At 45.4% G+C, this 26,257-nt stretch overlaps 1 protein-coding gene across 1 annotated transcript; it reads right to left on the reverse strand.

Annotated features, from left to right (window-relative positions):
• Positions 1 to 355: 355 nt before the first annotated feature.
• LOC112257384 (long-chain fatty acid transport protein 4) lies at positions 356 to 25,621 on the reverse strand. Its single transcript, XM_024430906.2, has 13 exons — positions 25,255 to 25,621; positions 22,801 to 22,962; positions 18,835 to 19,229; positions 18,121 to 18,279; positions 17,783 to 17,852; positions 16,537 to 16,628; positions 16,350 to 16,459; positions 15,733 to 15,942; positions 15,183 to 15,309; positions 10,109 to 10,246; positions 9,652 to 9,816; positions 6,573 to 6,719; positions 356 to 5,659 (listed from the first exon to the last, which is right to left on the reverse strand). Exons 2-13 carry the CDS (start codon positions 22,959 to 22,961, stop codon positions 5,502 to 5,504), a joined length of 1,932 nt encoding a protein of 643 aa, XP_024286674.1. The 5' UTR covers position 22,962; positions 25,255 to 25,621; the 3' UTR covers positions 356 to 5,501.
• Positions 25,622 to 26,257: the final 636 nt, after the last annotated feature.

The raw sequence follows: 26,257 nt of genomic DNA on the forward strand, positions 1-26,257 counted from the left end.
CAGGCCCTTCACTGATGCACCCTGGGTAATGAAAGCAAGCAGATGAAATAATGGAGAAAGCGGCATGATGACATGTATGAGTCTGGTCTCTCAACCTGTCTGAGGCTGTACTTCTTCACGGACACCCATCACCATGGCCACTGTCACCAAGGTGATCCTCATTGTTGCAGAGGAAGACAAGTACCCTGTTCTGGAACCACAATGAAGTCATAGATTAAGGGACGTTTGTGCTTTTTTCAAAACAATTATTCAATTCACTGTTTGTTTTTCTACCAACCAAGGAGTCATACACTGGGCAACATTGTCAGTCAGAAGAGCAACATGGCCTTTTACAATACAACAATTAACAATCCAACAATTTAAATGCTTTTTATTAATATGGATTTGCCGTTGGCAATTTTTTTTAAATGCATGATTTACAGCCAGCTAGTCTTTTAGATACAAGATGTCAGTGTGTTGCAGACACCACACACCTCCTCCACACACACTCTGTATGACATACTAAGCATGGCAGCCTGTCCAACAAAGTAACACACACCTTCCCTTCTCTGCCATTGCTCATTGTTCCTGAGTACCACAACAGAACAGAAAAACAAGACAAATTAAATGTGCATCATGTGGCCAGGTCAGTGAGAAGAACAGGTTATTATTATTACTGAACTGGAGTGATTCTTTCTGACCAGAGATACAGAATTATGGCCCAATCAATCATCAGTTAGGAGAAAGATGTTTTGGTCCCCACACAATGCACACTACCCCATGATAGGTTTAGGTGTCTGATGCAGTTTTCTTGACAGATCAAGGGCTAGAGTGCATTGAGAAAAAGGAGTAAAAAAACCCCACAAAAAAACAAATATATTCAATGCAGGCTTCTAGTGCTATATCTTACTTCCTGTTTCTCATAGCATCAGGCCTCACGATTGGCTCAAGCATACCATATAACTGATGTGAAGGATGATCAAACAGCATGGTATAGACCATTACTTAATGGCCCTTTGAGACTCTTCAATACAACACAGTGGATAAACATACTGTTTCCATTCATCAATCTGTTTTATTCATTAGCCATAATCCCAGTACTATAGAAGAGCAATGCATTGATTTTATAAATACATCAGACATTCTTTAATACACTTAGTTAGGGACATAATGGTTACTCTTATGGAATGAAGGTTCACTGGTATGGTAGCACTAGAGCAGCGGTCACCAACCGGTCGATCGTGATGGACAATTCGATCTCCAAGGCATTCCTAGTCGATCACCAAACATTCCTGTTAAAAACCCAACGATAAAGCCTTGCGTTCCTATTGTTTGGTTGTATTTAGTGCTGTTGGCGGGAGGTGCACTTGATTCAGCAGCCCTAGCGCTGGGAAGGCCAAGTGTTGTCAACCATTTCATGTGTCTGAAGGTAATACTCCGCCTACCCGGCCAGCCCAGAGAGCAAATCAAGGGCACCTATAGGCCTACCACTGGCCAATCAGATAGCTCAGATCACCATGACTGCACAGTGATCTGAGCCATCTGTGAGATTTCAAAACCATGACCAGAGAGACACACATGCAGCCGTAATGAATGAGTATAGCAAAGTGTTTCAATAAGCTTTTGTTATTATTAGCAGCTTGTCTTTAATATCAAGGAATATTTAACTTTCTCTGGTCATAGGAGTAACATGAATTGGTGCATGAGGCAGAAATAATGCAGTGCTACTTGAGTTTCAGCTGGACTGTGTCACTCTCACCTCAGACTAACCATCAGATGCAGGCCATGAGCCTGAGCTGTGCCTCACAATGAATATAACAATTACCAGTGTGATCATATACCACATTTAAAAAATATCTAATTTCAAAATGGTCTGAGAAGAACAACATTGGCAGGGCAAGTCAAGCGTAGCCAATATACAGTGATAGTGTCTTCGGCCCATAACCTACTGCACAAACTTCATTGCTACAGAACAGTTTTTAATTGGTTAATGTTGCATAGGCTTACATTTAAAAAATAAATATGAGCAGTAAATCTCAGCTTGCATTTTGAATCAGAAAGTGATCTTGACTCAGAAAAGGTTGGTGACCACTGTACTAGAGAATGATAGAGGCCTCTAGTGGCCAAAAGGCCATGTTAGCATGGGCAGCGCCATTGAAGGCTTCCACAATTTGAAAGTAGTCAACTGGGTGGGACTTCCAACTTCATTGACTGATCCATCCTGGAGACCCTGTTGGAGTCATGTCCAACCGGGTCATCAGGAGGGATCGGCCAATCGTGAATAAGAAAATTGACTACTTCCTAATGGAGACTACTCCATGCTGCCATAGGCATTATAATGGCGCAGATACAAAGATGAGTCCTTTATCTATCTCTATGGGTAGCAGTAGGCAGCAGCAATGAGGATTTTTCTGGGAAACACAGCCTCCCTCTGGTTAAAGATGTGACCAACACCCTGTCACTCTCTCACACTACTATAGCTCCCATTGGTTTGACAGACATAGGGGGTTGGTTTCCCTAAAAAGCATATTCAATGGAGACATGTTTCAGTCCAGGACTAGGCTTAATCTGTGTCCAGGAAACCGTCCCAAAGACACACAACCTCAGAGAGCCTGTGACAGATGACAGTCTGTCTCTATTCAGTGTCATAAGATCATGGGCTGGTGCCGTCATAGGTTTGGGTTCTGGTTACAGTCAAACAGGTAGACATAATGTCACGGAAACCCTTCACTCACTTCCAGAACCCTGCGACATCAAAGCTTTGATTTCACACACAGAAAATAACTAACAAATGCAATGCATAGCCGCGACAGTCAATGCACAATCAGATAAAGAATGACTAATACTTTATAAAATAATTATTTAAAATGACAAAAAAGTGGGAAAGGAAACATCTGGGGCAGAGAGGTGGTGAATCTCAATAGTCTAAAACAGATTCCTCTCCTCGTCTCCTCTGCTTCAACACAACAGCATAGGTGTAAACAATATGGCTATTTTTCACCTCCACTCCTTTCAGATCGGTGCAGATGGAGGAAAGGAGACAAGGAAAGGAAGCCACTTCAGAATATTGCCCATTTGGACTCCTCTGGGGCTGCCCAGTCAGGCGCCACCTTGTGGTCATACTATCATTTGACACCCCAGGATCACAAGAGTCAAAGCAGCATTCTCATATAACCCCAAAATGTATATACTCTTCTTTGCAACATTTCCCCCCTTAAACATTTTTCTTCCTCAAACATTTGACAAATGAAACAATCATCACTAGTAATAAATACACTGATACTGATGGGTGGAGCTGGAGAACTATGTTGTCACTTCCTCTTCCTCATCAGCGAGGTGTGCACGTGTAACACGACAAGAGACACACCAGACAGAAGACAAGGAGAATCATTGTGCCTCGGTCTCCACCTTCGATTTCACACAGACAGGATATTTGGTTGACGAAACCGGCTCATAATTTGTTTGTTTTGAGAGGACATGGTGACACATCACGTAGAGTACTGCCGACGGTACGAGAGCTGGGGAGGTGACTGTCGTTAATCACACGCCATGTCCTCGGAGCTGAGGGAATAACATCATGACAGACCGAGAGGAATGTCTAGCCATAACAAGAGAAGCAAGGATCAAACAGAGGTGCCTGGGAAGGGTGAGCGTTTGAGGGACTTGGTGAGAGACTGGATGAGAGGTTGGGAGACGTGGGGAGACATGCCTAACAGGAGTGATCATGGGTTAGGGCACAACAGAATTGGGGTGCTGAATAAAAGTGAATGGGAAATGTGGTTTAATACCTGATGATAGGGACAGAGGACAGACAAGGGAGCGATAGGAGAGTGAGGGAGTAGGGTGCTATGGGACAGTAGGGGGTGAAGGGTTAGGATAGGGAGTGAAGGGTTAGGGTAGGGGGTGATGGGACTGTAGGGAGTGAAGGGTTAGGGGGTGATGGGGACAGGGTCTGTGAATCTGAGGGTAAGCTCACAGTAAAGGCACAGTACTCTGTTGATCATTCATGCTGCTGAGAAGATGAAACAAGGAGAAGAACAAACAATAACGAAAATAAGAATATTTTCTCTCTTCTCTTATCCTCTCCTCTTCCCCCTTCGAGCAAGGACCATCTTTAGATCAGGTCTCTCAAACCCTGTTCCTGGAGAGTTACCCTCCTGTAGGTTTTTGTTCCAACCCCAGTTTTAACTGACCTGATTCAGCTTATCAATTATTAGAATCAGGTGTGCTAGATTATGGTTGGAGTGAAACCCTACAGGACCGTAACTCACCAGGAACAGGGTTGGAGGCCTGTTTAGATCATTTGGCTTGCTGCACCAGAGTCAGAGTCTCCTTCTGTCCGTAGCACCAGAGTATTATCCTCAACAACACCTCAGAGACAGGAGGTTAGTGCTTTTCACTTCAGCACGCTCTTCGGCAAGCTTTAAAATGTCTACTGTGCCATACAAGACGAAGCCAATCCATTGGGCCCAACCTGCACAATGTTGACACAGACAAACATTTTTTTTTTTAAAGCAGAATCAGGACATTCAGAATCTGAATCAAAACATTCAGAACCAGGTTTGAAACTGTAAGAGTTATTGGTGCTCCAGCAGCTGGGAGTTGGTCTGTAGATTCTATAGTTGAAGACTAGGAGTAGCACCCCTAGTGGGTGAGGTCAGGAGAAAGCCGAGCACAATTGTGGATATAGTAAAACATGACTAGAATTTGAATTGGCATTTTATCAGGAACTTGAACATACAATCATCCTTTTGTTTTAAAACGTGTAAAGACTATTCTACAAATTAAATATATTTGGTATAATGCAGACATTTAAATATATTAGAGAGCTTCTTCACAGCTGTACACTGCCACTGCTGGAGCCCTATTGCACTTAAATCCATCAGTTTCAGGTTAGCTGTACTGTATGTCTAACATGGATGTGCTGAGTCAACACCACTAAAACCAAATCGGCCATTTTGTGTCACAACAGAAGCCACTGGTCACTGACTGGGCAGTGTGCAGGTTGGACCTATGAGGGAATGACCTCAACATGAGACGGACAAACCGACAGACCAACAGGACGGTTTCCTTCAATCAATTCAAGTTCTTTCACTGTGTCAAGTTCCTATAGCTAGGACTCTTACATTTGGAGTTAGTTACTATGTTTTTGCATTCTGGACATGCCACACGCCCCTCTCAGCCAGCGAGCTGTGTCCTTCCAGCGAGCGTTCCTATAGCTCCAGGGCAGGTCAAGGTCAAGCTCTGGGGGGGTGCCTTTAGAGGTCAAAGGTCGCTCTAGGTCTATCGTGGGATATGGTGTCAGATTGGCTTGTCATGTGACCTGGATGAGCCAGCTGCCTCTCACTGTGGTCACTGAAGTAACGAGGGGTGTGGGCTTAGAGAGAGCAGAGCGGTGGGTTGTAAGAGTTAAGAGTTTCTCTGGGGGAGGGAGAGTGACTTCAGGAATAGGGTGTGTGTGTGTGGATGGGGTGATATTTCTTTTTTTTGGGGGGGGTGGCAAGAGTGATCAGATCTCACAGTTACAGTTTCTGCTTCCCTGAGATGATGCTGCTGTAGAGCTCCTGATGCAGCTCCACATAGCGCCCCCTGGTGGGGTCCAGGAGGTACAGTTTGTCTGATACCATGCTGGGGTCAAAACCGTCCCGCCGCATGTCTGTCTTCTGGAACTTATAGGTGCCTGGAGGAGGAGCAAGAGGGGGGGGGGGAAGAAGAGAGAGAGTTGAATTAGAGACTCAAGTAGAACAGCTAATACAGGATCAGTTTTGTATTTTTAGTTCAATATGAATAAGATTATATGGACAGAAGGGACCTGATCCTAGATCCACAGTCCTACTTCATCACTTCTTGAATACAGTCCCTGACCTCCCCCTGAGGAGATGATACAATATACACTGAGTGTACAAAGCATTAGGAACACCTGTTCTTTCCATGACAAACTGACTAGGTGAATCCAGGTGAAAGCCCGGATAATGCTGGATAACCCCGGATAATGCTGGGCCAATTGTGCGCCGCCTCATGGGTCTCCCGGTCGCGGCACAGCCTGGGATCGAACCCGGGTCTGTAGTGACGCTGCACCACTTGGGAGGCCCCCTATAATCCCTTATTGATGTCACTTGTTAAATCCACTTCAAATCAGTGTAGATGAAGGGGAGGAGACAGGTTAAAGAAGGATTTTAAAGCCTTGAGACATGGATTGTGTATGTGTGCCATTGAGGGTGAATGGGCAAATGACAAATTTAAGATTTAAGTGCCTTTTAACAGGGTATGATAGTAGGTACCAGGCACACTGGTTTGTGTCAAGAACTACAACGCTGCTGGGTTTTTCATGTTCAACAGTTTCCCGTGTGTATTAAGGTCCACCACCCAAAGGACGTCCAGCCAACTTGACAACTGGGGGAAGCATTGGAGGCAACATGGGCCAGCATCCCTGTGGAACGCTTTCAACACCTTGTAGTCCGTTCCCAGACTAATTGAGGCTCTTCTTAGAGCAAAAGGGGGGGTGCAACTCAATATTAGGAAGGTGTTCCTAATGTTTTGTATACTCAGTGTATAACATAACAGATACTGTATACATGACCAACTGCACCCACCTGTCTTATTGACCTCTTTGAGGAAGCGTAGGAAGACGGGTCGTGCGTAGGGTGGCAGAGCTTTCTCTAGATCCTTCCCAAACTTCTCCAGATCTGTAGATCTCTCTGGATCTGCTACGGCGGCCATCCCAGCCTTCCCCTCAGCCCCTGAGACATGCAAAGGAAACATTTATGACTGTATAAAGCCCTCAACCTGCTACAGGGGTCTGAGTTAAGTCACACAGTCCCCTCTGCCCCAGACACACGCATCAGAAAACAGTGATTTCAGAAAGTATTCACACCGACTTTTCCCACATTTAGTTCTTGTTCTTTATTTCACCTTTAATTTAACCAGGTAGGCCAGCTGAGAACAAGTTCTCATTTACAACTGCGTCCTGGCCAAGATAAAGCAAAATGACAAAAAAAAGTTACACATGGGATAAACAAACGTACAGTCAATAATACAATATAAAAATCTATATACAGTGTGTGTAAAAGTAGTGAGGTAAGGCGATAAATAGGCCATAGTGGCTAAATAATTACAATTTAGCATTAACACTGGAGTGATAGATGTGCAAGTAGAAATACTGGTGTGCAAAAGAGCAAAAAAAAAACATGGGGATGAGGTAGTTGTGTGAGCTATTTACAGATGGGCTGTGTACAGGTGCAGTGCTGCTCTGACAGCTGATGCTTGTAGTTAGTGAGGGAGATAAGTCTCCAGCTTGAACTTCTTCCACTTTCTAATAATTGCAACAGTTGTTGCCTTCTCACCAAGCTGCTTGCCTATTGTCCTGTAGCCCATCCCAGCCTTGTGCAGGTCTACAATTTTATCCCGGATGTCCTTACACAGCTCTGGTCTTGGCCATTGTGGAGAGGTTGGAGTCTGTTTGATTGAGTGTGTGGACAGGTGTCTTTTATACAGGTAACGAGTTCAAACAGGTGCAGTTAATACAGGTAATGAGTGGAGAACAGCCTTCTTAAAGAAAAACTAACAGGTCTGTGAGAGCCGGAATTCTTACTGGTTGGTAGGTGATCAAATACTTATGTCATGCAATAAAATGCAAATTAATTACTTAAAAATCATACAATGTGATTTTCTGGATTTTTGTTTTAGATTCCATCTCTCACAGTGTACCTATGATAAAAATGACAGACCTCTACATGCTTTGTAAGTAGGAAAACCTGCAAAATCGGCAGTGTATCAAATACTTGTCCTCCCCACTGTAGATGGTCCAAATATTCAAGCTCTGTTAAGTTGGTTTTTGATCATTGCTAAACAGGCTTGCCATAGATTTTCAAGCCAATACTATAACAAGGCCACTCCGGAAGATTCAATGTCATCTTGGTAAGCAACTCCAGTGTATATTTTGCCTTGTGTTTTAGGTAATTGTCCTACTGAAAGGTGAAGGTCTCCCATTGTCTATTGGAAAGCAGACTGAACCAGGTTTACCTGTAGGATTTTGCCTGTGCTTTGCTCTATTCCATTAATTTTTTTATCTTAAACTCCCTACTCCTTGCCGATGGCAAGCATACCCATAACATGATGCAACCACCACCATGCTTGAAAATATGAAGAGTGGTACTCAGTGATGCGTTTGCCCCAAACATAACGCATTGTACTCCGAACAAAAAGTTAATTTCTTTGCCACATTTTTTGCAGTATTACTTTAGTGCCTTATTGTAAACAGGACACATGTTTTGGAATATTTTGTATTCTGTACAAGCTTTCTTTTGACTTATTTATGTTATCATTGTGGAGTAACTACAATGTTGTTGATCCATCCTCAGTTATCTCCTATTACAGCAATTAAACTCTGTTTTAAAATCACTTATGGCTTTATGGTAGAGTCAAATTAACATGAAATGATCTGGCAACAGCTCTGATTGACATTGCTGCCGTCAGTATGCAAATTTCAGGCTCCCTCAACTTGAGACATCTTTGGCACTGTGTTGTGTGACAAAACTGCACATTTTAGAGTGGCCTTTTATTGTCCCCAGCACAAGGTGCACTTGTGTAATGATCATGGTGTTTAATTAGCTTCTTGATATGCCACACCTGTCAGGTGGATGGATTATCTTGGCAAAGAATAAATGCTCACTAACAGGGGTGTAAACAAATTTGTACACAACATTTGAGAGAAGTAAGCTTTTTGTGCATATGGACAATTTCTGCTCTCTTATTTCAGATCATGAAACATGGGACCAACACTTTACATGTTGCGTTTATATTTTTGTTCAGTGTAAGAAGGTGGTATAGTCCCCTCAGCGCCATAAAACATGTTAAGATAAAAAAAATCATCAGAAATTATCACTGACAATTAATTGATGGTAACAGGCATCTGCATTCATCAAGTATTTCACAACTGCTGTAAGGAGACAGTTGGAATTGCCTTGAAAACATGCTGTAGTGATGACGTCATGGGCCAGTTCGCTGCTGCTTAGTGCTCTTCACATTACGACCAGCATGCTACACAGTTAACAACATCCTTCAAATAGAAAGTGCAAAGCAAAGCACACACCCTTGATAATCCATTAATTCAGAGCACTATCCCCTCTGGGCACACACTGGTTGAATCAATGTTGTTTTCACGTCCTTTCAATGAAATTACGTTGAACCAACACGGAACAGACGTTGAATAGACGTCTGTGCCCAGTGGGATAGTTCTTCTTAGGCACTTTCTTCTCCTCCTTTCACCAAAACTGGGGATCTGGGGTGAGTTTCCCTTAAGCTTTGTAGCTAACAGGGTACTTTATCTATCTCGACCACGCCGTCCCACACCACTCGTAGAACAGCAAAGCGCTTCATTTTGCGCATTTCGTTTGTTCACACAGAAGAAACATCAATGGTCACTCTCTTGGCTGTGCAGCGGAGTTGTCAGACAGAAAGTAGGTGCCAGGCTGGCTAAGAACCTTTCTTTGGGGAAACTATTATACTCTGTGTATGAGAACTGTTGTACCAGTTTGGGCAGTGGAGGCCCAGTTGTATGATTGGTTTTGGGTCATGATAACAAAAGAGAATGTCCCCATTGTTGTAAATTGAAAATCAATACAGACAATGGTGGAAAAAGAGCTGTGTGGTGGTTTGGAGTGGTTACTGTACCTGGCACCTCCACTCCGTAGACTACCACGTCCATCATGTCCAGCAGACGGCTCAGGGTTCCCTCCACCTCTGTGGTCGACACGTTCTCTCCCTTCCAACGGAACGTGTCCCCTGTACGATCCTTAAAGTACATGTAACCATACTGGTCCATGACTAGGACGTCACCTGGAGAGAGAAAGCAAACAGATCAGTAACAAAGCTGTGCGTTTGTAAAAGTACATGTCACCATATGGATCCATGATGAGGACTGCCATTTTTATTTAGCCAGGACAGTCCACTCAGTAACAAATACCACTTATCCAGACAGAGACTTGTGAAATGCAGTCATCTTTGACTGGGCCAAGGTTAAGCTCCGTAGTAGATACCGCAACACATCACTGTCAGAATGTGTGCGTGAGGGAGAGAAAGACAGACAAATAAAGTCTCTCTCAGTCTATAAAGTTAAATAGCTTCTCACCTGAGAGATAGGCAGTGTCTCCCTTCTTGAAGACACTGTTAGCAGTCTTCTTGCTGTTGGCTCCTTCGTTCACGTAGCCGTCAAACCTTCTCAGGGGGTCTTTCTGATTGATCCTGCCTACCAACTGGCCGGGCTCACCTAGAGAGAGAGAGATAAACTTGGATTTTTCCACAAGGACATATACAGGATACTACCCTCCACAACAACTTTCACTCAATCAAAACTCCAAACCTACAACATGATTTTGTACAAAATGACATGGAAGGATTCCTACTACCAAAGATTCTTATTCCCAAGGACTATACTGCAGGTGCTCTTGAAAACCAACAACCAGGAAAAGAAGCACAACGGAAACCTGAAAACACCATCCAACCTGGAACGGAGTAACTAATGTTTAGTCTGAAGCTACTTTTAAAGCCTAGACATTACGGCAGGGTAGCCTAGTGGCTGGAGCGTTGGACTAGTAACTGAAAGGTTGCAAGTTCAAACCCCCGAGCTGACAAGGTACAAATCTGCCATTCTGCCCCTGAACAAGGCAGTTAACCCACTGTTCCTAGGCCTTCATTGAAAATAAGAATGTGACTTGCCTAGTTAAATAAAGGTAAAATAAATTTAAAAAAATACAAAAATATGTATTTAATTTGAGCGCTCCCTGTCCTCTACTGTGCCCCAATTGTATTACTGCTGATGATATCTGGAAATGTGCATGTACACATTGGCCCATCTACTGTTAGCCCAATAATGTTTGTCCATGTTTTATGCTGCTACCATGTTGATGTCATGTGGTGTTGAACAGATCCGTCTGCAACTTCAATTAGCACTGAGGTTTGTGAGAGGTGTCAAAGCTTCACAGCTTCACCCACCCAATTGCAGAGGCCTTTGAAGCCCCCTCCCTCTGTGCAGAGGTCATTACAATACAGTACCCCCTGGATGTAAAAAATGAGAAGCCATGGAAAGAGGACAAAATAAGCTCCTTATGGAAAATAAAGAGACACTTTTTGCTGACTGCTATAAAAATGGTCCCCTGATGCAGGCGCTGAACGTAAGCAACTTAATCTTCCACACAGACCATCCCCTGGCATGGCACAGAGCTATATTAACACACTACCCCTCTTAACAGGGGGGGTGTTCACAAAGGGTAGAAATTCAGGATAATATTCAACAATGACCAAGTCAGCCAATGTCAACCTGTACAAGTCTGGAACAGTATTGATACAGGGCAATCCCAAAACAGTTTCAGCTGGACTTTCTCATAATCAGAGGGAGCGCAGCAGGAGAAGCTCTCTCTTGAGAAAGATACCGAGCGTGTCAGACCTCTTCATTACTCAACCCCACAGATGAGTAACCCCAAGAGGAAAGTCAACCTCCCAGCACAGAGCACTAGTCCCTCATTGAAATGAAGGATAAAATTCACCCAGCTGGAAGTAAGGCAGGTGGAGCTGGAACAGCAGGTGGAAACACTCCAGCCAACACACAAAAAAAAAATTGTCCAGCTCAACAACATCCCCTCAACCAGAACTGGCGAGCCATGTCTGCACTCTGGACTGTGGTGAGACACCATCAACAGGAGAAAGAGCAGAACACTAGAGGAGAAGGTGAGAACGATGACGTGTGACAGAACAACCCATTAGAGACAGGCCACCCCCGCAGAGAAGTCAGCAGAACAGCCCACCTCAGACCCTGACCATAGCCTCAACATCACAGCAGAATAGACAAATGAAGAAGCCCAGACACACACTCTGTGGCTTGTGTTCCTTATGGACTCGAATGGGAAATATATACAAGAAAATAAACTGTGGTGTCCAAACACCCAGCATGCACTAGACCTTCTGTCTGAGGACCAACTAGGGTCACCCAGCCACATAATACACACATCCACAAACAACCCGAGGGCCCAGCAGGAAAGGGAGTGATTGAAAAAGCTTATTCTACTTTTCCCAATGCACAAGTGGTTATCTCCACCCTGCTACCATAGGGCGGGCAAACAAGTATTTCCCGTGACTGTACCTCAAAACCAAATGTTTTCCTGGCCCACCACTCACCCCTGGACTTGAACAGCCTTTACGACCAGGTCCACCTGTACAAGGCAGCAGAGCCCACCTTTGCCAGAACCCTAAAGGACATTGCCCTCAACCGCAGCCCCAACACCTCACACAGGAGCCACAGATCAACAGACCACCTGCCAAGACCAGCGAGACACTCTCCTAGACCTGCGGGACCTACATATAGAGGATCCATGCTGAGAAGACCTAAATCCAGGCCACAGCACCACATCCAATCAATACCCCCCCCAAACCAACAATGCCCCCACCCCATATAGGCCCCTTCAGATCAGACCTATGCCCCCACCTGCCCACCCCATACCCCCCACTCCCACAAAGAGGGCCTCAATATGAACAGTCACACATACGCCCAGGTCGTGAGCAGGCAAACAGGCCCACTCTTACACTAGCATGTACCAGATGCTCATCAGACTCTACTCACACTTACTTGTCTGAGCCCAAACCACACAATTAACATTGGGCACTTTTTGGAACACAAAGCCTTCCATCTCATCCTGGAATATCCAAGGCCTGAGGTCAACTGCCTTTGGCCTAAAGAGCAGGAACCTGGACTTCACCAAAGAACTCAGAAATACAGACATTGTCATCCTACAAGAAACATGGTATAGAGGAGAGGGACCCACTAGTTGCCCTCTAGGTTAGAGAGCTGCTCGTCCCATCCACCAAACTACCAGGTGTGAAACAGGGAAGGGACTCAGGGGGTATGCTAATTTAGTATAGAGCAGACCTAACTCACTCCATTAAATTAATCAAAACAGGAACATTTTACATTTGGCTAGAAATGCAAAAGGAAATAGTCTTAACAGAGAAAAATGTCCTCCTGTGTGCTACCTACAGTGGGGAGAACAAGTATTTGAAAACCTGCAAAATCGGCAGTGTTTCCTACTAATAAGGCATGTAGAGGTCTGTCATTTTTTATCATAGGTACACTTCAACTGTGAGAGACGGAATCTAAAACAAAAATCCAGAAAATCACATATATGAGACCAATGTCATTGGTCTCATATATTAAAATAGCATATAAAAACAAACGGATAGCGTACGATCATAGATACAATTAGGCTACAAACATTTACAACGGCACAATCACAGTAATCACAAGAATGGCTTCAGATCCACGTCTACGTTGAGACCGAAGGGAGCAAGGGTCTTTAAACTATCCCCATTATTGAATCTCTTGATCCTCTCCCTGAAAATACTTTTAGTTACTTCTGATGTTGAGTCGTTACACAAATATTCCACACGAGGGCGGTATTGAAGCCATGGAACATGTTCTTCTGCAACGTGACCCTAATGAACTACCTTCCAGTGCATGCATAACATTGGCTGAAATAGTACTCACACACAACTACTTCATGTTTCTAAATGCTTTCTTTATTCAGACAAAGGGTACTTCTATGGGGTCCCCCATGGCTCCTAACTATGCTCATTTGTATGTGGGTTACATGGAGAAACAGTCTAAAAACAGTTTATATTTTAAGTTTCCCACTCCATCTTTGCCCACAATGGAAATAACCTTTTAAGATGTATTTTGTTATCCTTGATGATTGTCTTAAATTGTATGTGGAGGCGTTACCAGCTGGAGCCCTTATGTCTGTTTTTAAAATTTAAAGAATTCATTAATCAAACCTTAGCATTGAAGTCTCAAGGAATGACTAGTCGTCTAGCTCTGAGTAGAACTGCTCTTTCACATTGTCAGGGCTTGGTAATGTAGGGCTTGGTAATGTAGGGCTTGGTTATTGTCAGGGCTTGGTTATTGTCAGGGCTTGGTTATTGTCAGGGAGTGGTAATGTAGGTGCGTAGGCACTAATTATTGTGGCATGCCTGGTCTTGTTGAGAGGAATCCTGATTTTCACAAGGCTCATTTCTGCCAGAAGGTGTCATACAGATGTGTGAAGGTTAGTCTACCCCATGTACTCTGTCCTCGTTGTTTTGTTTCCCTTTCCACCTATAGCCACCTACTGGTTCAATGATGGTGCCATCGTCAGCTAACCTCGTTTCACTCAGAGCAGCTATGTTGATCTCACATCTGCTCAGTTCCCTGGACAGCAAGGCAGCTTTTTGTGTATTTTATTAGGATCCCCTTTAACTGTTGCAAAAGCAGCAGCTACTCTTCCTGTGGTCCAAGCACACCGCTTTGCGTCGTGCCTAAGAACAGCCCTTAGCCATGGTATATTGGTCATATACCACACCCCCTTGTGCCTTATGGGTTAATTAACCCATAGGTGGGGTAGTGGTTGACGGGTGCCAGGGTGGGCCAGCACACCTCGTCTCTGGGGCCCACAACTGCTCAGAGATCTCCTGTAGTTTAGCCTGGAGTCTCTTGATACATGTTGCTTAGAGCCCCCAAAGACTAGGCCCGGCTCTGACTGCATGTGTGGGTACGGATGTGGGTAGGCTGGTGGGTACGGATGTGGGTAGGCTGGTGGGTATGGATGTGGGTAGGCATGTGGGTAGGCATGTGGGTAGGCATGTGGGTAGGCATGTGGGTAGGCATGTGGATATGGGTACGCATGTGGGTACGGATGTGGATGTGGGTACGCATGTAGGTAGGCATTTGGATGTGGGTACGCATGTGGGTACAGATGTGGGTACGGATGTGGGTAGGCATGTGGGTGTGGGTACGGATGTGGGTAGGCATGTGGGTGTGGGTACGCATGTAGGTAGGCATTTGGATATGGGTACGCATGTGGGTACAGATGTGGGTACGGATGTGGGTAGGCATGTGGGTGTGGGTACGGATGTGGGTGGGCATGTGGATGTGGGTAGGCTTGTGGGTAGGAATGTGGATGTAGGTACAGATGTGGATGTGGGTAGGCATGTGGATGTGGGTAGGCATGTGGATAGACATGTGGGTAGGCAGACCCACAAGAAACTGCGGACCCTCATGATGAGTTCAGATGTTTTGGGGCGGCCCCCACCCCCATCAAAGTTGCCCATCTCACCCATACCAGGCTTGCACAGTATTCAGAATGTCAGGGTTAAGGTATGCTATACTAGTAGTGACGTACCAGGCCCACAGGGGATGCAGACGCCATCGGGGCCTCTGATGAGCTCCATGGTCTCCTCATCTACCTTCACCAGTCTGATGGGGTAGATGAAGGGGAGGATCTGGCTGTTGAAGCCACATGCACCTGTCTGTAACAGAGACAATACCATACTGTTAACGGCAACCCATCTAAACCCACTGAAACTCTGTTCAGCTTTACAGCAACACACCATAGCTATGATTCAGCAAATCAATGAGAGAATGGAGACAGACAGCATGCAGTCCAAATTCAATACAAAGTGACAGAGGCCATCACTGACCACTATACCCTCATCTTTACTTTGAGGATGAAATACCATAAGTGTTTTTATGTGCTTTGAGATGTGAAGTGAGAGCCATAATAAAGATCAACACTACACAGAAGATGTTCATTCCCTGGGACCACACACTATAGAAAAAGCAGGCCCTCAGAGCCAAAATGTCTGCCAATACCATAAAATAAACTATGAGAGCATCATCATTTGCTTTCAGCTCTTTGCTGTGAGATCCAAAATGTCCTCCTAGCGCCTCACCATGTTGTCGAAGTTTCCCAGGCTACAGTTGCACTCTGTGGCTCCGTAGAACTCTGCTATCTGTGGTACGTTGAAGCGAGAGGTGAACTCTTCCCAGATGGACTGGCGCAGGCCGTTACCGAGCGCCATACGGACCTTGTGTTTACCCTCTATTTCCTTTACCGGCTGGTTCAACAGGTACCGGCAGATCTCCCCGATGTACTGGACAATCTGGGGATCAGAGAGACAAACAGTCAGTCACCGGCACAATGAGACGAGTGCAGACAAGTGAAGAACCCACACCAATCTACAGATCTAAATATTATTTTATTATTCCCCAAATCTTCTGAGTTTGTCGTCTTTGGGTACTTCTGTAGAACAACAGTCTTATAATGCTGTCTACCCACATGACCTGTTTATTTACATTTTACTACTTTGACCACCTGAACAGATTTTTCCCTAAACCCTAATGGTAAATCCGAATATCCTTGAGCTATCGCTGTAGATAAACATCAACACAGTTGAACAGAGCAGTAACCCAAAACATGCATCTTCTCTCTACTGGTCTCCTATTCTGTACATATGTGTCATACAGTCTCTGAGCTACTGGGAGTCAGCTAGCAGCGTCTCTGTCTCACCGTGCAGTTGTACTTGGCACAGTCGTCCCAGAACCGGGAGGCAGAGAACTTCTTCTTGATGACCACAGTCATGCCGTGGATCAGGCACTGCCCCACGCCAACAATGTTTCCTGGAGAAGACATGCACACGTGTTTCAGAAACAATTACAATGGACGGACCACACACACACACACACACACACATTACCTGCGGAGTGGTAGAGTGGAAGGCAATCGTACAACACATCATCAGACGTCATACCGAAGCCGTAGTATACCAAGGCTGCCATGCGGTAGTACCTGTCAAACACACAGGTGACAGAAAGAGTGAATTAGAAGACGGCAAAGAGTGAGAAAGAGCGCTCCAGAGAGAGAGCGAGAGAGATAGCGAGCGAGATAGCGAGCGCCACAGAGAGAGAGCGAGAGAGAGCGAGCGAGCGCCACAGAGAGCGAGCGAGAGAGAGATAGCGAGCGCCACAGAGAGCGAGCGAGAGAGAGATAGCGAGCGCCACAGAGAGCGAGCGAGAGAGAGATAGCGAGCGCCACAGAGAGCGAGCGAGAGAGAGATAGCGAGCGCCACAGAGAGCGAGCAAGAGAGATAGCGAGCGAGAGATAGCGAGCGCCACAGAGGGCGAGCGAGAGAGAGATAGCGAGCGCGAGCCACAGAGAGCGAGAGCGAGCCACAGAGAGCGAGCCACAGAGAGCGAGCGAGAGCCACAGAGAGGCGAGAGCCACAGAGCCACAGAGAGAGCCACAGAGAGCGAGACACAGAGAGCGAGCGACACAGAGAGCGAGAGACACAGAGAGCCGAGAGACACAGAGAGGCGAGAGACACAGAGAGGCGAGAGACACAGAGAGGCGAGAGACACAGAGGCGAGAGACACAGAGAGCCGAGAGACACAGAGAGCGAGACACAGAGAGCGAGACACAGAGAGCGAGACACAGAGAGCGAGACACAGAGAGCGAGACACAGAGAGCGAGACACAGAGAGAGACACAGAGAGCGAGACACAGAGAGCGAGACACAGAGACACAGAGACACAGAGAGCGAGACACAGAGAGCGACACAGAGCGAGACACAGAGAGCGCGAGACACAGAGAGCGAGAGCGAGACACAGAGAGCGAGAGCGAGACACAGAGAGCGAGAGCGAGACACAGAGAGCGAGAGCGAGACACAGAGAGCGAGAGCGAGACACAGAGAGCGAGAGCGAGACACAGAGAGCGAGAGCGAGACACAGAGAGCGAGACACAGAGAGCGAGACACAGAGAGCGAGACACAGAGAGCGAGACACAGAGAGCGAGAGCGAGACACAGAGAGCGAGACACAGAGAGCGAGACACAGAGAGCGAGACACAGAGAGCGAGAGCGAGACACAGAGAGCGAGAGAGAGAGAGAGAAAGAGAGAGAGAGATACAGAGAGAGAGAGAAGAGAGATATAAGATCCAGGGTGCCTGCCTGCTGTGCACCACGATGGCAGCTTTGGGCATCCCGGTGGTCCCAGATGTGTAGATGTAGAACAGACGATCTGGAAGACCGACATATGGGGAGAAATCAATAAAAACATACAACAGACCTACAATAGAAAACAGTGGAGAAAGCAGTAAAACTAGGGGCTTGATTGATCTTGCCTGGAATACTGCAAACACTGCACTTTAGACAGGTTCAATCAAACACTGCACTTTAGACAGGTTCAATCAAACACTAAAATGTTTTGGAAAGAAAAATACTAACCGAGTCCAGGTTTGGCTCCTTATAAACTGACTGAGTGTGATTGGACAGATTGATTGACTGACCAGTGAAGCAGCGATCTGGGCGGATGGGCAGGTGGGTCGGAGCGGCATCCAGTAGAGGCTCCAGGCACTCTGTCCCTGTAGGGACACATTTGGGGTCCCAGTCCCCTGAACACAGCATCTGTACCGTCTTCCCCATGGAACTGTGGACCTCACACACAGCTGTAGGATAGAGGGAGGGAGGACGGGGAAGAGAGAGAGCAAGGGAGAGAAAGGGAGTGGGAGGTAGAGAGAGAAAGGGGGCGATAGGGAGAGAGAGATGGAGAGTGAGACAAGACAGGAAACTGATCTTAAAGTTAATGTCACAGAAACAGAGAATCAAATAAAACCCTTGGTTTCCCAGACTCAGACTAAGCCTGGTCCTAGACTAAAAAGAATGTAGTCCAGTACTAGTCCAAATCTACAGTATGTCCAGGAATGGGCCTTTAGCATGTACAATTTACTTAAATAAAGATTTATAGCCCCCTGTCCATCCCTCCATCGACTTCCTCCCTCCATCAGTCATTCAAACAATCCCTCCAGCCACCTGTCACTTAGCCACTCCCTCCATCACCCATCCTCCATCCCACATCCTCCATCCCACATCCTCCCTCCATCACCCATCCTCCCTCCATCACCCATCCTCCCTCCATCACCCATCCTCCCTCCATCCTCCCTCCATCACCCATCCTCCCCCCATCCTCCCCCCATCCTTCCACTAACTCCCCAGGTCCTCACCCTCGGTCAGCTCGCTGCCGAACACCACAGCCTTAGCGTTTGAGATGGTGACGCAGTGCACCAGGGCCTCCAGCCGCAGGTTAAAGTTGATCAGAGCAGCCTCCACTCCTATCTTGGCCATGCCCAGCCAGAGGCCCACGTACTGGGACCGGTTCTCCATGAAGAGAGCCACCACATCCCCTTCCACGAAGCCCCTCTGGAGCAGCAGGTTGGCTACACGGTTGGAGTACTCATCCAGCTGCCGGAAGGACCACTTCTCGCCTGTGCCCTCGAAAATGAGCGCAGTCTTGTCCCCATGGCGACGCACCGTCTCGGCGAAGATTTTAGGGAGGGTGTTTCGTTCCTTCAGGTGACGATTGACGTTTGACTTCACCTTGAGGAGGACGCCTGCCGCACTGTGGAGGAGAGGGAAGTTAAAGAGGGGCTGAGAAACAACAACTCAGAGAACTAAGAGCCTAAAGAGAACATGACGTTACTCTGAATGTAGAGACATGGTGGTAAACTAGCCGGACTTGCATGCCCTAATGAACACTACCCTGATGTTGTCCTGCATGCTTTTCCTGACTAAATAGCAGCTGGTGTGAAGTACACGGAGGAAGCAATAAACTACATTAAGCAATCTATCAATACATGTTTTGTTTCCGGGATCAAAGTTCAAATCCAGAAAAAGCTTCCAATTTACATTGAGAAACAAATACGCCGATAAAACTGTAGCTTGTAACTTTATAACTTTTATAATAATTTTATAACTGTGGCAATTCTTAAGCAAACAGACAATGTCCATTTAAAGACTCATTAGTTAGTGAAACAGCAGCTTTCAGTTGTAAAATATTGTAACACCAAGGTTTGTTTCGCTCTCCAGGACAAAGTCTAAATAAGCAATAAAAACATCGTATTCATGAGGATCAGCTATAGATGACATTTTCAGAAAGCTGTACATGCCTCCTGCAAGTATGTGTCTGTATGATTTGAGTGGGAGTAGTACTCTGTATGATTTGAGTGAGAGTAGTACTCCATTTGTCTGTATGATTTGAGTGGGAGTAGTACTCCATTTGTCTGTATGATTTGAGTGGGAGTAGTACTCTTTGCATTTTACTGTATATAAAAGTTATGCCCTTTGTATTCTTTCTATTCATAAGCTATACAGGTCCATCGAGGTTTGAGGTTGTCCCTCTGAACGGGCAGGTTTAACTGAAACCATTCCTTTGGGGTGTGTCACCCAAGGGGTACGAGGAGTCTCTCCAACCAGTGACTAGTTCCTCTTTAGTTTTATTACTAAACTGTACAGTAGGGTAAAGGGAAACAGAGCCCCTCACATGAGTCTCACAATAACGGCCAATCACCACTACTACTCTTTTAACACTATCGTGCGAATCCAAACTGCACTGTGCTGGCTCAAATATTTGATTTTCATTGTCCTATCCTGCCTGGTTCCAGCCACTATGGTGGACGGCTGACCAGACTAGGGTAGCAGAACTCGCCTCGGTTTGGCTAAGTAGTAACAACCGATTCAGAAAAAGGTATGTTCCTATCTCACTTGCAATAATATTTTATTTTTATTTAACCAGGTAGGCCAGTTGAGAACAAGTTCTCATTTACAACTGCGACCTGGCCAAGATAAAGCAAAGCAGTTCGACACATACAACACAGAGTGAACATGGAGTAAACAAACGTACAGTTAATAACACAATAGAAAAGTGTATATACACTGTGTGTGTAAATGTAGTAAGATTAGGTAGGTAAGGCAATAAATAGGCCGTAGTGGTGAAGTAATTACAATTTAGCAATTAAACACTGGAGTGATAGATGTGCTGAAGGTTAATGTGCAAGTAGTTGCACATTCAAGCAATAATAAATGATACGTTTGTCCCCAATGGAATAAACCTTGTCAGCCACACTGGTTTCATCATGGTCATAGATGAATCACATAATAAATAAATGAATTTATAGGTTGGTTTATTATGTGAGTCATCTATGACACTGATGAAACCCGTGTAACCGACACAATTGTCCCTAATGGAATAAACCTTATCATGTCTTAGACCACTGCGCCACTCGCTCGAAGACACTGCATCTCACTGCAAGAGGTGTCACTACAGTCCCTGGTTTGAATCCAGGCTGTATCACATCCGGAAGTGATTGGGAGTCCCATAGGGCGGCGCACAATTGGCCCAGCGTCTTCCAGGTTTGGCCAGTGTTGGCTATCATTGTAAATAAGAATTTGTTCTTAACTGATTTGCCTGGTTAAATAAAAGGTGAAATAATATATTTTTTAAATTGAAAGTGAGATAGGACATTACTTTACTTCTCTGACTAATCAGGTTGACACACCAAACTTCACTCCAAGTAAGAGTTTTTCTGGTATTTTGGTAACAACTGATTCCCCTTCCCCAATCCAGACACTTCAGAACATTGAAGTGTCACTACACCAATCCAGACCTTTCGGATCAGAACATTGAAGTGCAAGGGGAAGTACCTGTCACCATGGTGAACAGATCACAACACTAGCTAGCTTTGAATGTGAACTCGTAATACAGAGGAACCTCAGCACCTGTCTCTCATCTGTCTACTTTGTCTTTACTCTCTCCGCCACATTTAGTCTCTCGTTTGTCCTTGAACATTCCTCCATACATGACTAACTCAACATTCCCTTCTGTAACACACGTGAGCTCTTGTCTCCTCTGTGGCACAGTCCTCCTTGTCTTACAGGAATGTGCTGCTTTTCTTGTTGCAGACAATTAAACTCCTATAGTCCTAACCATGGTGAAGGTATCTGAATGTATTGGTTGTTTAACACCATTAAAACCTGTGTTTCTGTAAACGTGCTTCTGACTTGTAGACAGGTGTAGACAGGTGCAGACAGGTGCAGACAGGTGTAGACAGGTGTAGACAGGTGTAGACAGGTGTAGACAGGTGTAGACAGGTGCAGACAGGTGCAGACAGGTGCAGACAGGTGCAGACAGGTGCAGACAGGTGCAGACAGGTGCAGACAGGTGCAGACAGGTGTAGACAGGTGTAGACAGGTGCAGACAGGTGTAGACAGGTGTAGACAGGTGCAGACAGGTGCAGACAGGTGCAGACAGGTGTAGACAGGTGTAGACAATTAAACTCCTATAGTCCTAACCATGGTGAAGGTATCTGAATGTATTGGTTGTTTAACACCATTAAAACCTGTGTTTCTGTAAACGTGCTTCTGACTTGTAGACAAGTGCAGACAGGTGCAGACAGGTGCAGACAGGTGCAGACAGGTGCAGACAGGTGCAGACAGGTGCAGACAGGTGCAGACAGGTGCAGACAGGTGTAGACAATTAAACTCCTATAGTCCTAACCATGGTGAAGGTATCTGAATGTATTGGTTGTTTAACACCATTAAAACCTGTGTTTCTGTAAACGTGCTTCTGACTTGTAGACAAGTGCAGACAGGTGCAGACAGGTGCAGACAGGTGCAGACAGGTGCAGACAGGTGCAGACAGGTGCAGACAGGTGCAGACAGGTGCAGACAGGTGCAGACAGGTGCAGACAATTAAACTCCTATAGTCCTAACCATGGTGAAGGTATCTGAATGTAGTTTAACACCATTAAAAGGTGTGACAGGTGCAGACAGGTGCAGACAGGTGCAGACAGGTGCAGACAGGTGCAGACAGGTGCAGACAGGTGCAGACAGGTGCAGACAGGTGCAGACAGGTGCAGACAGGTGCAGACAATTAAACTCCTATAGTCCTAACCATGGTGAAGGTATCTGAATGTATTGGTTGTTTAACACCATTAAAACCTGTGTTTCTGTAAACGTGCTTCTGACTTGTAGACAGGTGTAGACAGGTGCAGACAGGTGCAGACAGGTGCAGACAGGTGCAGACAGGTGCAGACAGGTGCAGACAGGTGCAGACAGGTGTAGACAGGTGTAGACAGGTGTAGACAGGTGTAGACTGACACACACCCAACATCCCACACTATACTTCCACTCACTGTAAATCTCTTCTGATGGTTTTGGCAAAAATGAGTACGAACTTCCAGCCTCCAGAGCTCAGGTAGAAGATGAGGATGGAGGGGAGGACCTGGAACCAGGGCAGGCCCACCAAGAGACGGAGCAGGAAGAGGAGAACGGTGCAGCAAGCCAGGCGCATCATCCTGTAGAGAAAGGAAAACAAGTCACCGTTAATGTCATCATGTTACATCCATTTTCTGGATTTAGAATAACAAGAGTCTCGATCAATGGTTCCATATTTCTGAAAAAAAGAGTTAGTCAATTTGGCTTTTGCAAAGGACACCTTGCTTCCTGGTTTCCCTCCCACAAAACAAACGTTAACAAGCTGTTCTAAAGCTGGAAAAACTAGAACTAAAATTGACAAAACATGTTGGCGTTGGTTCCTCTCTCTTCTGTTCGAGAGGTTGCACTCACAGTGAACCTGTAGTGTGTGGTCTTCTCTACTTCCTCAGTTGAAAGCACTCAGTGCTCTCTGGATAGGAGTGCCTACTGAATTACTAGCGAATATATCAAATATACCCTTACAATACATCTACAGCCTACAGTCTGACCTTTTTGCACAAGAGGAGTGTCACCACCAGGTACGGTAATTCATTAAACCTTTTACTGCAGTGGGCTAAATCAGGGCCATACAGAGTGATTCTTGGTCGTCTTAAACAAATCTACTTTGAAACAAAAGTATACACCTCACGCACATTGTTGTGGGCTTTAAAAAAAAAGCACTTGTACCATGTCAGATATATAGTTTAAATGTATTCCATTTTGAGTTTCCATCCCAATTATATACTTTATATACATCACAGAACTCTGAAATATAACAAAACTGTTTGACATAGAAAGACAGGATTTTCATTAAAAAAGTAATTATGTAAAATATTAATAACTTTCCACCCAAGAGGCCAGAGAGTGTGCTATTGGTCATTGACTGCAGGAAAGGGCTACAGAGGGTGACCAAAAACACAACCTTTGCTACCTCCAAGCCTTTCCTGAGCAGGAATCACATCTAGTTGTGGAAGATTAGTTCTGTACATCCAGGGTTTTCTCCATCAGGGGAGAGAGGCCTCACTTTCTCTGTTCTAAATCTCTACAGTGGTTCCCTCTTCACCCCCCCCCCCCTTTAAAAGGTGTCCCTATGTATTTATCACTTCCAGATTTAGACCACTACATTCAATTATGGATAGGCCCTATGCTTGTCTGTCTCTGCAAGGTCCAGTTTGTCACGGTCCTGACAAAAGAAGTCTTCCTGGCCATGTACAAGACCAGCACCACAATCGATGTAAAAACTAGGCCAAAGGTACAAGGTATATGTTGGTATCAAGGAATTATAAAATTGGCTTTGGACCAATAGCGTCATGTCGGTATGCAGCACCGGAGATAAATGTTGTTTATTATGGTTCTTGTCTGGACATCCTGTCCATTTACAGCACAAGCTTGGGCTCACAGATGACATTTAAATTGATGATTTACTGTCGGACACAGAGACTAGATAGAGCCAGCACAGATCACGAGGACACATGCGGTAACAATAGTTGGTACCTGTGTCAACAAGAGCACATAATTTGTGTTTACGAGATATATATTTCCGTTACGAATGGGGAGCAGGATTAGTTATGATCGCGTGCGTCAAAGTGCTCATCATCAAGACTCACTCTGCGGCACGAGGGATATTACATGCTCTGGCCAACATGGCAATACATACATTTATCATGTACCTTAGGCTATGGCCCTCAGAGGGTGAAACATTGCTGCGATTAAATAATATTACTATTTCCTTGGCTATAAATCATCATCATCATCATCATCATCCAACATCAGAAAAAGGTGAATGTTTAATAACCTGAGCTATAAACTATATGGTTTAACGCACCGTAGCGTTCTAGAAGCAGTAGTACTGCGGTAGTGGCGAGAGAGAGGCGTGCTCACTGCTGATGGGAAATACGTCAAATAAAAAAGCTCGAGCCCATCACCAGCAGCTACGCCATGTGCGCGAGTCTACCAAATAGAACCTAATCAGAACCGTTACATCTCCATTCGATCGAACGTACCCGTTGTCCATTTATGATAAGATGATAAGTGGAGCGCAACGAACGGCACACTAGATTGGAGTGGTGGCTATCCTGTAGCCTCTAAATGTATTGTGTCAACGCTGCTGACTGTATCCCGTTTTTCGCAAACTGCACTCTTGGAGCTGATCGCTGTATAACATTAGGGTAGGCCTACATAACCGAAGATAAATGGTCCAAAAGAATCAAACCTGGTCCATTCAAATACAGGCTTCCTTCCATATATATACACTGGCAAGGTTGATAAAGGACAGTTGGGTGAAGCCTGAGCTATTCAGATTTCACTAGGCTAGGCTACTAAATAGGCTAATAATGGATCCAGAAACCCAGACCATTGAATGATATGGAAATTACAAGTGTTATGTGGCCTACCTTGTTTCACGTCCCCCACAAACACGGTAATGTGCGTATTACACCGGACGTGGAACTCGTTTTGTACAATTCCACCTTGATTGGTTTAGCAAAACCTTCCACCGCTCTGGCGTCTACTTGCACATTGACAGACACAAGGGTCTCAGATAACAGCGCATTGCCCCCCCTCCGGCGTATTTATATCAAATTTGCCTGCCCACTTGGTTCGACTTTGCCTCTATAGAAATCATCCGTTCATTCCTATTGTCAGTACAATTTTTTTCAGTTTCATTGTAGCAATAAACTCGCTCGCCACAGTAATTCGAATGACCTTATCATTTTCTTAGTTGAGCCGTCCTCCGTATCCACCGGTATTATGTGTAAGCAGTGTAGATTGACTAGCGCTAGGACCAATCAAATTACCCATAGTTTATAATTGCTTCCCATAAAGGTGGAGCCTGCTACAGCAAAACTTTCACAATCAAGGAAATGCGGCCCTTCTTTCGACGAGTGAGTGCACGCCTCATTCCAGCCGGTTGTGACACCGACACGGGCCTGCTGTGGGACTGTGTGACGCGTATTAAACCCACATAGCTACAAATCGTATGGGTGGGGGAGACTTGCGTATACAGTCATACCACCACCACTCGAGGAGCCGCTGGTGAACGTTGGAACTGTACCAGACCTGCGCATAACGGCAGTTCTATTCTTCCTATAATAAAACACAGGCCTCCACTAGAGCGCAACGACGCAGCATTGGCACAGTTTGGATGCTCGGATATGGACCGAGGTGCAGAGTTCAGAAAGGAATACTTTTTTTACACCATAACCACATCCTTCTATTGCAGTACAGTAAGTCACTGCAGACAACTGGGAAAAAAAGACTGCTAAAATGATCACATTTGATCATTACAGAAAGCCCCTTTGACTAGTATTATACAATTGTTATTCAATGAGGGTGCCTAGCTGTTGCCTGCCATATCCTGTTTCTACAGCATGACAAAATGTACAGTATAAACCTGTC

The sequence above is a fragment of the Oncorhynchus tshawytscha genome, linkage group LG09 (assembly GCF_018296145.1).
Source record: "Oncorhynchus tshawytscha isolate Ot180627B linkage group LG09, Otsh_v2.0, whole genome shotgun sequence".
Taxonomy (NCBI): Eukaryota; Metazoa; Chordata; class Actinopteri; order Salmoniformes; family Salmonidae; genus Oncorhynchus; species Oncorhynchus tshawytscha.

What these genes read in the sequence shown, in the direction of transcription:
- LOC112257384 (XM_024430906.2), bottom strand. Translation starts at nt 22,961, where the DNA reads ATGATGCGCCTGGCTTGCTGCACCGTTCTCCTCTTCCTGCTCCGTCTC. An exon ending in GCCATCGTGGTGCACAGCAG is followed by an intron (nt 16,629 to 17,782) that starts GCAGGCACCCTG and finishes TGTGTTTGACAG; the next exon opens with GTACTACCGCATGGCAGCCT. An exon ending in GTGCCAAGTACAACTGCACG is followed by an intron (nt 15,943 to 16,349) that starts GTGAGACAGAGA and finishes TCTGATCCCCAG; the next exon opens with ATTGTCCAGTACATCGGGGA.